General features: G+C 36.5%; 1 protein-coding gene across 3 annotated transcripts in view; it reads left to right on the top strand.

Moving 5' to 3' along the window:
* The window catches only part of RPS6KA3 (ribosomal protein S6 kinase A3), an 82,589-nt gene extending 66,538 nt beyond the window's left edge, over positions 1-16,051 (top strand). For all 3 annotated transcript variants that reach the window (XM_009276894.2, XM_009276893.2, XM_009276895.2), the window contains 6 exons: positions 2,866-3,024; positions 6,599-6,760; positions 6,954-7,030; positions 8,133-8,250; positions 10,618-10,758; positions 11,938-16,051. In XM_009276894.2, coding sequence (XP_009275169.1) covers positions 2,866-3,024; positions 6,599-6,760; positions 6,954-7,030; positions 8,133-8,250; positions 10,618-10,758; positions 11,938-12,060 — 780 coding nt within the window. In that variant the 3' untranslated portion in view covers positions 12,061-16,051. The remainder of the gene's footprint in view (positions 1-2,865; positions 3,025-6,598; positions 6,761-6,953; positions 7,031-8,132; positions 8,251-10,617; positions 10,759-11,937) is intronic.
* Positions 16,052-17,132: the final 1,081 nt, after the last annotated feature.

The raw sequence follows: 17,132 nt of genomic DNA, 5'->3' as shown, positions 1-17,132 counted from the left end.
AAAAAAAAAAAGCATTAAGTCCACAGAGGAAGAGAGACAGTAGGCTGTAATTTTTACTTATTTCTACTCAGATCAATTCCTCAAGCAGAGTTTATGGAAGTATGTCCAGTGTAAGGAAAGGGGTATAGGGCTCATATGTAATAGAGACTTGTTTAATATGCACTACTATAAGATTTTAACATTGGTTTAAATTTTCGTTGTCCTAATATAGATGCATGGGGTAGATTGCTTGCATATCCCACAATATAATGGTGTGTTACTACACCTTTCAGAGGAAAGAATAAGGAGTATTTGGCCTTCAGGCCTCAAACTCATAAAGAGCACCATAAATTATTATACAAATAAAAGCCAATGTTGATTTGACTCAATTTTTCTTTCAGTTCCACACCAAAATTTAAATATTTCTATTTTGAAATGCCAAAATAAAATGTTTCAGCATTTAAGTGCATGTCTTTAGAAATTACTACTCTGCAATAAATAATTTCTTTTCTTGTATTTCAAGAATAAATGCAGTAATATTTGAATTTAACTTAGGATGGAATTTTTCATTCTTGCTGAGCCTTTTTTATGTAGTTTAATTCTGAAGGCGTTTGGATTGAAACAATGGATATTCAGAACACCAAATTCTTTCTGCAATGTACAGTCCTCTGGGGTTTTTCCTTCTGATTGTTATCGGTGGTCTTTTTCAGTTCCACAGTATATAAACAAAAGAAGGCGCTATATTGTGCTAAATCAGATGTCCTTCTTATCCAATATCCTGCCTCTGACAGTGGCCATTAGTGGATGCCTAGGAAACAGTGTAAGAACGGAGGAAGCACACAGCTTCCAACAAACCATTACCTAGAAACTTCCTGTGCCAGACCATTATATGTATTTTACCCTTTTTTACCTATTAGTTACTGTTCTGTAACAGAACTTTTGTCTTGTTGTTTAAAGCATTGGCTGAAGAATCTTTTCAGAAGCTTTTTCGAAACCTGAATACAGTATACCCCGTCTCCCTGTCCAAGTGCTTATTTATGAGTTCAAAAAAACTCCTAATACGTATGTGAAATCTTATTCCACTTTGCAAAAACCCTGTTCTCTTTCTCCATTACATTATATTTTGTTCATGTGCCTACATCTGTTTCTCACTGTAGTTTCTTCCAGTTTGCCTGGTATACTGACTGATCTTTGGCGTGTGCCAGGAGTTCATTTTAAAAAATTAGCATCGCGTTTATGATCTCAGCATAATACTGTGCACCTAACTGTGAAGAAAACTTCAAAAGTATTTATTCAGTGCAGCCAACTTCCTGGGATCAGACAACTAAATTGATAATACCATTAGTGAAATCAGGACGAGGGGAATGGTTTGTTTGAGGTGGGTTTTTTGGGGGAGGGGTTTTGCAGGCAGACAGGACCAGCAAGGGGTAGCAGATACAGTAGTAACCAAATGCAAATTTTGTTTGAATGCCCCCTATAGCACTGAGATGTGTGTGCTTTGTAGTGTCAAATGAAATAAGCTTATTTCCTCGTGTTATACCCAGATTAGAGGCAGCATGCCCATTAAAAAATTAAAAATCTAAAATGCCAGTTTAGTATCTAGAATTATATAATTTACTTTTTAAGACTGTGTTAATAGTTAGTCTTAATACAAACACGTTCCCATGATAGGTCATTTATATTTCATGGTTGAAAAATTACTGTTAAATGAGAACATAGAAACGCATCATGTCTTCCTCTCCTTAAGATCATAAGCTTGTAAAGCCTGCAGAATTATTTATTTAACACTCTTCCTCTTTTTTTATTTGGTGAGAAAATAATCCTTTTAGCATAGTTAAGAGCACAAAAATTTCTAAGCTTAGAAATTTAGTAGCCTATATTTCCCAGGTAATTGGGATAAAAACTCTTTTTTTTAATTTAGCTGATATCTATTCCTAAATTTATTTTACTACAACTGGGATAGTTGTTTCTACTCAAACACAAACTAGTTCTTATTTCACACATATTATGGAAGAGAACAATTCCAACATCACCATAAAAATAAGTTGAAATAAAAATAGGGAACAGAGTCTGTAAAAGATTTCGCTAAAGCAGAAACCAATTTCCGAGTTAAAACCCCAAGAAAGTGCAACCGAAACGAAATGCTTAAGTGTATCTTAGCAAGTGTTTTGGTATAGTTCAGTCTGTAGTACCCCCTGGTGGTGATATAAATAATTCTCTATTATTATTTCCTTGGCAGATAAAAGCCATGCAAAAATTAAGCCATTTTCCATAACTAGAAGTAAGGGCTAAAATATACATGTTTTATTAATTTTAGACTCTGGTATGGGCTTTATGTGCAGGTTAATGTATAAGTTATAGGCTTTTATCATAGCAGCTTTGTATGCATTAGCTTCAATGTTCACAGAGAGAAGGTGAACTTAGGTTTACTTTGTACTTTTTTTTTGGTCTGGTTGTCAAGATGTCTGTTTATATTTGTGAATTGGTGCAGTGATTGCTTCTAGAATTAGCTCTGGTTTTCTGTTAATTAGACTAGTTTCCATTTATTACTACTTCTTAGTTTCTCCCATGTCTAGTTTAATTTGTTTCAGTAAAACCGTATGGGGAAAACTACATGTTATTCATCCTTCTTTTTTTTTTTTTTGTCTTAAACATTTACATGCCAGTATTTTTGTGTTATTTCATTACTGTGCTACCTTTTTGTAGAAGGCTTTGTGTTCATTTCTGAAGATGAACAATGTTTGGATAGTGTGTGGGGTGAGAAATATGGGAAAAATAATTGAAGAAAACAGCTTGTGGACGCACCTGCGCTATCTCCGTGCATTTCACAGGAAGATAGCAGAGAATAAATATTTTGAAGTTTACATCTTTATGTACTTTTTGCAGGTGTATGATGATGGAAAATACGTATACGTAGTAACAGAACTTATGAAAGGAGGAGAACTGCTGGATAAAATTCTTAGGCAAAAATTTTTCTCGGAACGAGAAGCTAGTGCTGTTCTGTTCACAATAACAAAAACGGTTGAATACCTGCATGCGCAAGGGGTAAGTTTTCATCTTGGACAATGTGCTTATAGATGCTAATGTTCTCTTTCAGAAGTATAAACCCATGTATTTATGTGCAGTAATTAAGTAATTTCTAGTAAATAATTACATTGCAGGAGAAATTTATGTTGAAATCAAAACATTCCTCATCAGCTGTGTAGATGTCCAGATAATGGAGATGATGCAACTGTTTCTGTTGTCCTTCATGCAGTCTGTCATCAGTTCTGTGGAATATGCAGATAATGACTAATAGAGAGGATATGAGAGGAAGTAAGCCAGGAAGAAGTGCTAGGGCCAGTGCTGTTGCTTAGCCGTGGGACCTAATGTAATTCCAACCCCATCCTGTGATAGACCCTGAAAATCGAGTATTTTCCACCTATCGCTCTTGTAATTTCTTCCACTTCTTGGTTCTGAAGAACGTGGTTTATGACTTGCAACTCCTGTGCCATAGGGTCAGGAAGTTGTAGTGGACTGTTACGAGAAAGAAAATTAATGCTTCAGGAAATTAATTTGGAGACAGAGGAAGTAGTTCAAAGATAGAGGAGGCAAGTGTGACAATTGCATGGCAAGAATGGCAAGTCGTGTTGCATTTTTAAGTAAACAAGAAAAGGGAGATAGAGAAAAAGCAGAAAGTAAGGGTGCAAGGAAAAAGACAAGTTGCTAAAACCCAATGTTATTATCCAAGAAAAGATGCTTCAGAATGGATAGTACACAAATTATTTTAAGAAACAAATAACAATTCAGCACACACTGTCATTTCTGGAAGCTATTATTTCAGAAAACTTATGATCAAAGTTATCTGGTGTATCTTATTTTGTGATTCAAGGCTTTCTTCAATCACTTGCTCATGTGTAGGTTTTTATTTGAGCCTGTGTGCACAGGACTAGAATCCTTGGTCAGCAGCATCCATGGGAATTATGAATAAACCTCAATACCTTCTCTATGGAAATATAAATAATAGAATAACACAAATCATAACTTGGTTCCTTCTTACCACAGGTGGCCAAAAAAGACCCAGTGTCCTTGCATTAAGTAAGGGATTTTAGGGGCTTTTGTTTGTTTCTTTACTGTAGATCTTTGGAAATATTGGCATTTTAACTTGCATTAGATCACATGCTCTTTAGAACTTGTACTTTTGGAAATTTTCAGGCCTTCTTATGTTACGTACACTTCCGCGTGAAAGATGGCCATATATGTAAATAATGAGTACTTCAGTAGTCTAATTTTTGTCTGGAAGAGTCCTCCCTGTCTTCAGTGGATTTTCCTTTTGTAGCTCCTTTGGACACCAGAGGAGCTCATTTGAATATGGTATTAGGTAATATCTGGTTTGACAGATTCTGAATCTGTGTGCAGTCCCCACAACCCTTCCCAGAAGGAGTTTCCTCATGGACATTCATAGGATACTTTTGAACTGAAAAATTAGCTAAGCAAGGAATGAAATCCTCCTCTTCAGGGTAAGCAATACTTCCAACTCTCATCCAAACTATTGTAAAAGTCTTAGAGGCAGCATTCAACAATTAAGGGTTGGCACAATAGGCATTATAAAAAGGATAAACAAGAAGTATCATGTCATCTTGGAGCAGAATGCTTCTGCATGCTGGTAGATGGTTGAGAATGCTAATCAAAAACATGATGCTAAGAAATAAAGAACTGAAACGTTCTGCATATTGTTTTGCTTTCTTATGTTGTTCTAAAATAAAATGTTATTTCTGTGCAAAATATCAATATAACCTAAACAATCTGACATCTTTTCAAAATTCACTTTTGGGAAAACAGCTTAACACAGGAAGGCATTTTATTTATTCTTTGACATAAACATTTTGATTGCTTAGGAATTAGAGTTTGGATTTGAACTAGACTGTTACACTTACTCTTCCTCCCACTTGAGAATTGCTTCTCCTTCTTACAAAAAAAGTACAACTCAGGCAGACTAGTTCTAGAAACAGTCTGCCAAATCCCCAGCTCTGTGCTGCTTCCGTTGCCCACCTCTTCCTTTCCACCTCTTCTAGGATCTATTTAAAAAAAAAAAAAAAAAACACACAAAAACCCACACCAACTAGAATAAAACTGTGGGGTTTTTTCTTCTGCCTCTTGGAGCATTAAAGGATGTTTCATTCATTACTTAGAGAAAAAGGATTCTAATGTATCTAAACACCAAAAAATGAGGACTATCAGGAGCTGGTTCTCTCATGTACTGACAACTCAAGCCAGGATGTTCCCCTTAACATCTACTGTGCCAACTCAAATTCTTTAATATCATTTTGCGTATTTCAGCTTACAAGGTGCTTATTTCCGTAATTTTTAGGTTTGTTTTTTTGTTAAATCTGAGAATTGTGAAGTATTTGCATTCTGAAGAAGCCTCTACTAAATAGACTTACTGTGTTAAATAGCTTTACAATCTGCAGACCCCTTGCAGTCTTTTACTTCTTGGCCATATATTACTTTCCTGAAACGCTGCTAGCTTTCTGGAAGAATGCATAGAGCTTCTGATCCTGCACATCACTTACTTGCAAGAGTTTTGGGGTATCTTCTCGTTCTAATGTGATTACCTTCTTGAAATGTTTCACCACAGTCTTTTTCAAGAGGAAATGAGTCTTCCGTTCAAATTTAAGCATGAAAAGCTGTGTTTAATATTAATCAAATACATAGGACAATCGGGAGGATAAAGGCCTTCATAGCAGGTCTATTTAGATATTTAAAAGAGGACATTTAGATCCACTCTACTGTCTTATAGCAGTATATACCCTTTTCTTTACAGAGAGCAAAGCCTATAGAGACTTCAGGCTAATTTGTCTTCTGAAGAAAATATAACAGGTCATCTGATTTCCAAGACTGTCCTTGCACATTCCAGGTTTTATTGAGGCTTGTTATAACATAGCTTCAAATAAGATCAGATTCATTCTGCCAGAACTTTGGCAGCTTCTACAGTTTTTGTCAAGCATTTTACATCTCAGGACCCTACAAAACAGCCACTTGGGAACCAGTACAGACTTTTTTTGACATGCCAGTCCATTAGGAGAATACCTCTTTGATATTTCATTATTTCTGGGCAGAATTGTATTAAAATTCTTCCTTAATAAGGCCTTAAATGTTTGCACTGAGGTGAATTCAGATTATCTGAATGAATAGAATGGAATATAGAGGGTTACTCCAACAGTAACTCGTGTGTGGTTACGTGGCACAGTGGCGCATCAGCAGCTACAGACATCCGTGACTGCAAAAGATATTACTAGCCAAAGGCTCTGATTTAAAGAGCCTTGTAGGTATGCATGTCAAAATAGGAAATACGTATATTCACCTGTTAGAACAAGACATCTGGAACTGCCTGTACAAATAAATTTGGGGGGAGTGGGATGTCTGGAGGAGGCTTTATAGTTAGAGTTTCCAAGTTAGAACTGTAGTACTCTAGACACCACTGAGCATCAGAATACCGCAGCTGATGTTAGAAGCTGGAAATACGGAAACTGATTGCTGATGGGAGATCTGAAATTAAGTAGCAGAATTGATAATTATAATATAAAGCCTTTCCTATGTTTAGCTTATTGTATTTAGTGGTTTGTTTTGGTTTTTTTAGGTTGTTCATAGAGACCTGAAGCCTAGCAATATTCTTTATGTTGATGAATCTGGTAATCCAGAATCAATTCGAATTTGTGATTTTGGCTTTGCAAAACAACTACGAGCAGAAAATGGTCTTCTGATGACTCCATGTTACACAGCAAATTTTGTTGCACCAGAGGTAATACCAGGATTAGCTTATATGCCTTGATTTATTTTGATGGGATTTTTTTGCTAGTTAATATTTATTTCATTCTCGTGTAACAAGTGAAATCACTTTTTAAACACTAAAAATTTGAAATCTCACTATTTTTATGGCATAATCAAAGCATTTCTAAGCATTTTTTTCAGAAAAAAATATTTGTCTCCCTCAGGTTTTAAAGAGGCAAGGTTACGATGCTGCATGTGACATATGGAGCCTTGGTGTTCTACTTTATACCATGCTTACTGGGTAAGGATAGTTTTAGTTTGTGTTGCTGTAAAGTAGCAAACCAATATAAACAAAAAGAATAATAAATGTAGACCCATCGTTGAAGATGTTTCTATTGAAGCACTGATTAATCTCAACTTTGGCTTCAGTGGGGGTAGAATATGCTTAGCCTTTAGTAGAATCCAAGTTTGCAGGGACTGATGCGAAAAATTCTTGGTTTCTCATGTCTCATCTATTTTAGGTGTTTAATTTCTGCTTTACGGTGATTTAGGAGTAAGAATTGATTGTTTCAAGTGAAAATTAGCTGATTAAGCAGCATATATGTTGAAGGAAGTACATGTTGCAAATACAATTGCAATGTATTGAAGTATGACTGTGTGCAAAATTCAGCCACTGGATAGTTTGAAGTGATGCAGTTAGGATAAAATAAATGCAACAGAAATGCATTCATGTATGCAACAGAAATGAATTGTATAAAAGATGAATAATGATAAATTCAACTGTAGTTCCACAAGTCCAAAAGATACTTGCTATTGCATCTGCCAAATAGATTACACGTTTATGCTGGATTATTCAGATTGCTACTTTGGTTAAGAGTTAACATCATCAGAGACATTTTGGCATTTTAAAATAAATGACAAACATACTTGTTTTTAAATCTGTCTCTTTTGGTTGTGGATATTCTGGTAGCAGCAAGAATGCTTATAGTGAAGCAAGGAAAATTGCTGCACCTTCTTTCCTCTAGTATCAAACCAGCATTTATTCTTTTTCAGACTCATCATAAAGTCTTCACATTGAATTTTATAACAGCTTGTTTTATTACTTCACTAAAATATGAAAGCTTAAGGAATACTTTCTGTAGTTCAGGAACCACCAGTACTTAGACTGCTATAGGAAAAATCTGTTTTTCAGACCTGATACAGAGGGAATACATACAGTAAGAACAGATCTGTAGTCAGTGCTGTGCATTTTAATGTGTTAAGAATAATTTCTTTCTACAGCTATTTGACTATCTGTTGCCTATAATTATGTTGAACTTGCTGAATATTATGATCAGATTTAAAATAACTATTGAGGTCCAGGTTATAGAAGTTATTAACATTGAAATTGTTTGGTTAAATAGCTACACTCCTTTTGCAAATGGTCCTGATGATACCCCAGAGGAGATTTTGGCCCGAATAGGTAGTGGAAAGTTCTCTCTCAGCGGTGGTTATTGGAATACTGTTTCAGATACAGCTAAGGCAAGTATATTTGTTTTGTCCTTTGGGGGATGAGAAATGGATTGCAATGTAACATGTTGCTTATAATGTATATGTTATACCATATATGATTGGGTAAGTTCCACCCATTATTATTGTTATTTTAAAATACTGATCTGATCCTTTATGTGCCTAGAAGTTTGTTTCCTATTTATGATCCTTTCATGTTTCAACAGTCACTTGCATGAAGGAAGAAAAACAGGCGTGCCTTACACTATAGTCATTAACAAGTGTCCCTAGAAATATAGTGTATTTTGTCAGTATTCACACACATGCGCAATCAGCCATGATGAGAAATGGTCTAATAAAACTTCACGTGGAAGCATGGCATTCAAAAATCATACAGATAGTCTAAATCAGGATAATGAAAATATTACGGTAATTACCATATGCTCCACTGATTCAGGCTAGAAAAATAGTTTTTCACATTGTTCTGTTTGGGTCAGTTCTTCAGAGTTACCCAAGACAGTTTATCTCGTACTCTTTCATTAGGATTTGGGCAGTTTATTCTTTTCAGTACTTTAAGAACTTTTGGTCCTTAAGGACGTCGTATCTACTTAAAAAACAAAACAAAAACTACTGAAGGATTATACTTTCTTTTTACTGTGTTTGTACAAAGTAAAAATTTGAGACAGCGTTTTTTTTAGAAGTCCATTTTTTTACAGCGAATAGACTCTAAACTTAAGTGTGCAATATCCTTTATGCCCCGTCCGTGTAGCCACGGTAGAGTGCTAAAGTTTCCCCAAAAAATCGTTTACTTATGTTGTGCTCTTTCTTGCCAATTGATTTGTGATGTACTTTCTAATGTGCTGTTCTCATAACTCAACCATTTTCCCACAAATCATGTCATTCATTTGATTGACAAATCAACCTGGTAGAATAACATGTTTACACTAATCTGGTAGCATCAGCTTTTTCTTCCTTCAGTCCCATTCTGTTCAGTTGTACTTGGGAGTCTAGAATGAACCAAAAACCTATCAGCTATGAAAAAATCTTAGATTCCTTTTTTAATAATATCTTTATGTTCAAATTCTTAATTTGAATTACAAAACAGAATGTTTTATATGCAAATGTTCAGTATTGCTAATATAAATTATCTTAAATCCAGTTGTAGCCAACTAAATGCGTTTCTCCACAGGTAACTGCTTAATGTAGAAATGTTACTTATGCTTTACCCTTACTGACATCTCAAGTCATCTATAAAATATTACGCCGCTGTATAAATTTGTTTTCAACATCTTGAGTGTTGTATGCAATTCTCACTACCATAATTTGAAGTATTGCTAATATAAATTATCTTAAATCCAGTTGTAGCCAACTAAATGCGTTTCTCCACAGGTAACTGCTTAATGTAGAAATGTTACTTATGCTTTACCCTTACTGACATCTCAAGTCATCTATAAAATATTACGCCGCTGTATAAATTTGTTTTCAACATCTTGAGTGTTGTATGCAATTCTCACTACCATAATTTGAAAAAGATAAAATAGAAGTTGAAAAGGTGATAGAAAAGGATGTACCAAAACGAAGGTGAAAATCTGATCAGATGTCGAGAGCCACTTCCATGTAAAGAGAGTAAATAGAATACGGTGTTTCATCTCAGCAGAGCTGTGGGATATGACAGACAAAAGAGATCATTTCACTGATGATACAAAGAAGGAAAGACTAATTCCTTTTTTTTCATATGATGATTTTATTAGGGAAATCAGGAATCATTCAGCTAATATATTCTGCAGAAGTTAAAAACCAAACAAAACTAAATATCTGTTCATGTGGTTCACAACTTAATTGTGAAACAACTGTGAAAGGTGTTTGGGAAGGGGGGGAAAACAAAAGTGTAAGCAGCAAAATGAGTTCAGAGGGGATGAGGTAAAAATCACTAAGGGTACGTTTATGGCCAGCAGGAGTACTTATATTCAACCTTCAACTTGCACAATTGTTGAAAGATTGTTAGACACTGGGGAAACATGAAAAGGGAAGGATCATCTCTATTTTCTCAACTGTTCCTTTTTCAATACTCATTTCCTACATATCTGCCATCTGTCTTTGTTAAAAATAAAATACTGGTATAGTGGAGCCTCTACTCTACTCTAGCCCAATGTGCATACTTTTACGTTTGTGTATTTTGCCTCACTTAACTGGATGCTTTCCTCTTGTGTCACCAAACAACCATTAAGTCACATAATTAAAAGATATAGTGCTAGCACTGCTGGGCAGTTTTTCAGCTGTTTCAAACTGACGTTATGAACGTATTTTTATACCACTAAAATCTTCAGTTTTGAACTGTAATCTGTTTTAAAGCTGAAGTTTTACTGTTCTTTGCATTGACTCTCTGTATGTTGTTGACAGGACCTTGTTTCAAAAATGCTTCATGTTGACCCACATCAAAGATTGACTGCAGCCCAAGTTCTTAGTCATCCCTGGATAGTTCACTGTGACCAGTTGCCTCAATACCAGCTGAACAGGCAGGATGCTCCCCATTTAGTGAAGGTGAGTAGATATTTAAGCTTGCTGTTTAGCCAAAATTAGTGTAAACAAAAGGATTTTTTTTTTTAAAAAAAGTTACTGTGGCATGTGTTTCCTCTAAATACTGTTTAAAAGATGTTATGACTGGGAGTTGCACTAAGCCATAAAGTGAACTTGTAATATGTAATAGGATTTCGTAAGAACTCCGTCATGGAGAATAAATCTCATACATTTGAAAGACTTTCATTTTCTTAGGTTTGAAATTTATTGGACTGACTTACTTCTTAAGGCTTAACTTCCTTAAGAAACCAGCATAGAAAAAACATTCTTCTGATAGTGAAAATGTTGTCAGGTGACTATAGGGGAGCTGAAAAATAGTTTAGCTAATTTTACAGTTTCAGAGGAGGTTAGTTGTCAGTGACTAAAAGAAAACAGCATACTTCATGATCACAGTATAGCTAAAAAGTAGTCAAAAAGGCAGTGTTAATTAATATATCATACTGTTCTGCATTCTCTGTGAAACACAATCTGTTTTTGACCCTGATAAACTTTTTCACTTTGAACAAGCAGAGAGAAATAAAAAATAATTGAATTCTACTCCTCTGTATTCCACCCTGCCTTCAGTCCTACATCCAAGAATCTCTGTCTTGCAACTTAAAAGGGATCTGAAGAATATAATTAACACTCTCTGTGAGTCAGCTATTAGAAATTTCTAGCATCCAAAAACACAAGTGGAAAGAGGGGGAAGTTCTGATCCCACGGCTCACAACTTTCTTTTTTCTTTTTTTTAATAAATCTTCATGTGCTGGATAATGTGGGCGATTTTTAAATATTTTTGTTGAAAACTGAAATGGTTATGTAAGTGATAAGTGATAAGCAGAGACAGCCCACAAAGGGGGTTTCATTCCCCAACTAGTTCACAAAGCATGGCAAGAGAACTTGATTTAGCAATCTGGGTTTGGTTTTTTAAGCAAGGTAAAATTGCTTTAGATTGATCTGAAAACTACTTATTACCCTACAAAAACACTTACTCCAAACACTGCTGGTATTTGAGTAATGCAGTGGTATGTTTCTGTTTTGTAGATGAAAGTAGACTGGAAGTTAAAACTTGTCCAGAATCTCTGGCACTTAGCGCTGTGTGATCTCTAGCGTGTGCGTCAGTCATGACGTACTCCTCTTGGTTTTTTCCCCTCTGCCCCACAGGGTGCGATGGCAGCAACTTACTCTGCTTTGAATCGTAATCAGTCACCGGTTTTGGAGCCAGTCGGCCGTTCTACTCTTGCTCAGAGGAGAGGTATAAAAAAAATTACCTCAACAGCCCTGTGAAGTGACCTCAACCAGGTATTTGGTACCATGGCATAAGATGATAGCACAAATCATGGCGACAGGTAGCACATATCTGACAGATACCTGCAAGCACACTCTGTCCCAGCTGGTACCTATAATGCTGCTGCTCCTGCTGCTGCTACTGCTTTCATCTGTTCCTGCTTTAAACTGTTGATGGCAAGTTACTGATCTTACTGGAGCTTCAAATGGAGTGACAAGTGGAAACGCAATGAAAATGATCATGTTCACGATTGAATAAACTAGAAGAATTACGAATGCCACCTCTGTCAAAAATACACTGAATAAAGCACTCTGCACCACATAGCATTATTTTTATAAGGAATATTTTTTGTCCCCTAAGATATTCTTTGTTACAGGTAGAGATGGACAGTTTATGTTAAGCACTTAGCTTAAACAATCTGTTTATATTAGCACTATATACTTTGTGCCATCCAACATTTTGTATGTTTTTGTAAACAGTTCACAAGCAGTACATTTCCGTGCTGTTTTCTTTAATGTATACATGCCTTGTTTTACTTAGATATTATTAATCATTTTGACAATTAAGTCTGATTAAACAGTTCACCTGGATTAATCAGTATTGTTGGACAGCTCTAAAAGAAGCCTGACTGTTAAACAGCTATTGAATGTAATACTATGAATATGTATTTCTCCTTGCCTATGTCTTTTCTACATTTCCATGTTTTTGACGCTGCATGTCATGTCATGAAAATCAGGATACTGTTTATAGTATTCAAAATTTAAACAGTGGATCTCTCACCATGCTATATATACAATAGGTAATACAACCCAGAGAAAAGATAACTTGCTCCATATCTCACTCTGTCTTTTGTTCCCCATCCCCTCCCTTTTATTCTCTCCCATCTAATCTCTGGACTCAGGAGTCATTGCTAAATACTTTCTGATAGAGGACACTTCTATATTGTTTATTCTTATAATCCATTGTTAATATTTTATCTCTATTCTGTGACTTTTGTTTAAGCTGCAAAGGATTTGTTCAGTGAATGTTGGCATTATAAGAAAGGCAGCGCTGAAGGTAAAGCAAAGCATATTGTCCCGCTAAGAAGCAGAAGCCTGCAAAAAGTAGGTTTAAACTGCATTCATTGCGGTTGCAAAACTGATGGATCTAATGTTCTGTCAGTTATTTTCTGATAATTTTAATTGACAGCCAAAGCAAAACGAGAGGAGAGTCATCCGGATCTGTCTGGGGTTAGAAAAGGGTCATTATAATTTACCACGAAAATAGTATTGTCCCAGTCAGGTAAAACAAAGCTGTTCGGAGTGAGTATTCTCGCTTTTCTCCAGATGGAATTACGTTTGTAATGAGGGTGAAAGACTAATTTTAAATACTAATATAAACTTTTAATACTCCTGGCCTCTCGGTGTCTTAAGTAATTAAAGGCACATCTTGATGGCTAGTCTTGAAAGATCTAATTGCCCACATGAGAAGGTGCGCTGGAATGTGCTTGAATTCAGTGAGCGTTCCACGCCACCAAAATGGTATGCTACATCAACTCATTCCAGATATGAAAATGGCTACTGGGAATTCAAGCTTTAATAAATATGGATCTGGGTGAACAGCTCTGTGTGAACAATACAATTTAAAAACTGAAAGGTGCAATTTTGTGTTTTGCATAAGAAGGTATTTTCTTGATTTAGTGGTATTAAATTTCTCTTATGGTGATTAATTTGCTAGTTTCCCTGAAACCATCAGAGATTCGTTGAAAGGGAGAATCGTCTTTATGACACCACAGATTTGCTCTAAATGAATGTGAGAGTGTTCCTTCTGCCGCAAGTTTTTCCGAGTTCCCTGGGGAAGCTTCCTTTGTTGGACTTGCAAAGGATCCCACTTCCGTTGCCCTTAAAAGTCTGTTCAGTATTTAATCCATCATATAATTGTTAAGGAATTGGTTTTATGAACAAGGATTCTAAAATTACCATAGATCTCAGAAATTTGAACACACAGCTCTTCCAAGCAGTTGGCATTTTTCCATTACCCGCTGCTCTAGCGTTGAAGTTCCCTGTAGCTGTACAGATGCATCTACCCTCGCTTCAAGAAACATCTTTAACTACAGGCAGAAAAAGGCCATTTTAATTTTTCTTTGACAATGTCTGCAGCTCCAGAGGAATTTAGTAAAAACTTAACTTTCAGAAAATGTATTTTCAGCTCTATGAGGGACCGCAAGTCAGGCTCATCAAAATCTAGAAACCGTACCTTCTGGAGTGGCTTTTAAATGTCTCAATCTGAAGATTGTCGTATCTAGTCAACAAACAAGATTTAAAACTGATACTGTTGAAATAAAGGGATGACAGTACTTGCTAGTGTGTCAGTAATAGCATTTCAGTTCAGGAAGGAATTTCTCGTGTGTTCTCGGTGTGTATATATAGGTACTTGGCAAAGAACAGACCAGAAGGAGGAAGTGTTAAGCTGCTTCACTATTGGCAGTATCTATGTTAAAATAATATAAAAGTATTTTCAGTAATTTTATTTTAGCCATATTTTGTGGCCGTCAAGCTCGCTGGGCATCGGCCAAATAGGGAAGCAAAGTTAACTCCTACATTTTATGTATCTACATTCCCAAGTAAGCTGTTCATTTAGTCTAGACTTTACAGGTGTTGCTACTCTGTCACGTATATAGCAGCATAGGATGAACATTTTAAATGCTATTAAAACAGAGCAGTTTAGCACATGCTAACTCGAATGTGCTGAAGTCCAGATCCACTATATTTTTAAGTTAATTTCCAAGCCAAGGTATAAAAAGCCTGTTTATGCAGGGGGTATATTTTACAGGCTAGACTTTCATGGTTTTATGTACCTTACCTCCTGTTCAGGATCCATGTTCACAACTTTCACATTTATTTTTATGGTTTTGTAGCTACAGTTGTTAGAAGCTATAAAGAAATCCACATACTGCTTCTTTGAATCCCAGGACCTTTCTGTTAGGGTGTGAGCATATATGACACACTGCAAATTCATTGCTGGACTGCTTCTTGGTCTGCAAAGCATAGCAAGTGACTCTAGGATAGACAGTCATAGAGAAAGGAGAACTGCAGATACAGGTGAATTTCCCATATGTAGGCCATGGTTTACTTTTTTTTAGTGTGAAATTACCACTTCCTGTGCCTGAGAGCATGAGAGAAGAGAAGGAAGAGCGTAGTTGCAATACTCATTAAATGCCATCTATATCCAGTAAGGGCAAAGTTCTTGATTCATAATCACTGTAACGTTGAATGAAACTTACAAGGAGACTTTCAAGAGAATATTTAAGACTTTTTTTCTGAAGAGACAAGGGCATAAGAACATAGATTTACGTGTCTGGGATTTTTTTTTTGTGCGTGTTTTGCTTTTGTAAATGTGGTGTACCAACTAAAGCTGTGCTTTTCTGTTATTGGAAGGAAGGGATTCAAAGTATGCTGGTCCTTAGTAAGCAGCAGTGGTTAACGGATGAATTTTCACTTATGGAAATGATGTAAATGATTAGCTTTATCTTGATACTCTTGACCTAATCAGGTGTACGGTGTACTTATGAGGGATGTAATTATTTTGGGGGGGGGGGTGGGGTGGGGGGTGGGGTGGTCTACTTAAAACGTTTTTAAAAAATGACAAAATCACAGATAAAATATTTTTCTACAATTCTATACAATCATACTTTATACTAGTTTTCTCAGCATGGCATGTAAGTGAGTCTAAGGTACTGTTCCAGGAAACCAGTGGTTTTGTACCTTGTTCTAGACCATTACAACAGCATCTGTTAGATGCTTGGCACTGCTGTCATAGAACTGAAATGCTAGTTTAAAAAAAAATTGTACTGAATACTTTAAATGATTGTTTTATTCAGAGTCTGATCGAGGAAATGTTCCAATCATGCTATTAATGTGTAATTAGAACTGTTCCAGATGTAACTATGAACAGTTCTGGAAAGGTATAATTGCTTGTACTCCTGTCTAATGGCAGGTTTTGTAGTCTTCAAAAGAAACTGAAATTTCTACTATGAATAAACTTTCAAACATCTTAAAAAAAAAAAAAAAAAAAGTGCTCTTTTGGTTAATCATTTGTTCTGCCCAGTTATAAAAGTTGTTGTTTGTTCATCACTAACAGAGCTACATTTGCAGCATACCAAGTGTGCATGTCCAACCAGAAAGAGTTTTTAATAAGCGAGTGTTTGTCAGTTAAAATGTCACTGTATTACAGAATATTTAGTCAGCTCACTATTAGTAAGGTAAATAGGGAGCCGAAGGAAAAACACTTGTATTCAGTAGATGCCGTAGACTCAATATATTTGGACACAGCACGACCAAAGTGCAAGAATATCGTATTTTAATACCCTGTAAAGGCTCCAGTCGACCGTCAACTACAACTTAAAGGGAGGCTGCTGAATAATACTTGCACTGCCTGCAAGTGTTATAAAAGGTAATTCCTTCTAGCCTTGTGACCTGGAAAAGATGGAAGATTTTTAAAAGTTTGCATAGCCTACGTAAAACTACAGTCATTGTGATGGAGAATATACGAGGAATGTAACCAGAGGTCCTGCTAAGGGTACCAAAAGAACGCTGCGAGAGGACACGAAGAGGGGTTTGGCAACAGGCCGAACAAAGCACCACGGGCAGCAAGGGTGAGTGAGGAGCGAGGGCAGCGTTGTTTCCCAAGCGCAACGCACACCGTGGATCCGAGGCATGTTACGGGCTGCAGCCCTGTGCCCGCACAAGGCTTTACCCTCCCTGTCTAAAAACACGTTAAAATGAATTTTCGAGTAAACCGGATAATCTGTAAGCCTTGAGAAGCTCTGGAAAGGAAGAAAGGGGGGGGTCGGTATAACATGGGATCCTGATGATACTGTTTTGCCCTGCTTCAGCCGTTCCCACCTTCACACCCTCCGCTTGTAACTGTTCATCGCTTAGCTTTGCAACGACGCTTTTCCTCCCCGAGAGGTGCGAGGTTTCCCCCGGGCTCGGTGGGCGTGCGCCGCCCGCTCCTCCGGCCAGAGGTGCGAGACCTCCTCCTTCTTCTCCTTAAAATCCACCACGAGAAATCCTCGCAACCCCCTTCAGCT

Source organism: Aptenodytes forsteri, unplaced genomic scaffold (genome assembly GCF_000699145.1).
Source record: "Aptenodytes forsteri isolate BGI_AS27 unplaced genomic scaffold, ASM69914v1 Scaffold273, whole genome shotgun sequence".
Taxonomy (NCBI): Eukaryota; Metazoa; Chordata; class Aves; order Sphenisciformes; family Spheniscidae; genus Aptenodytes; species Aptenodytes forsteri.
This window is presented reverse-complemented; position numbering and strand designations above follow the sequence as displayed.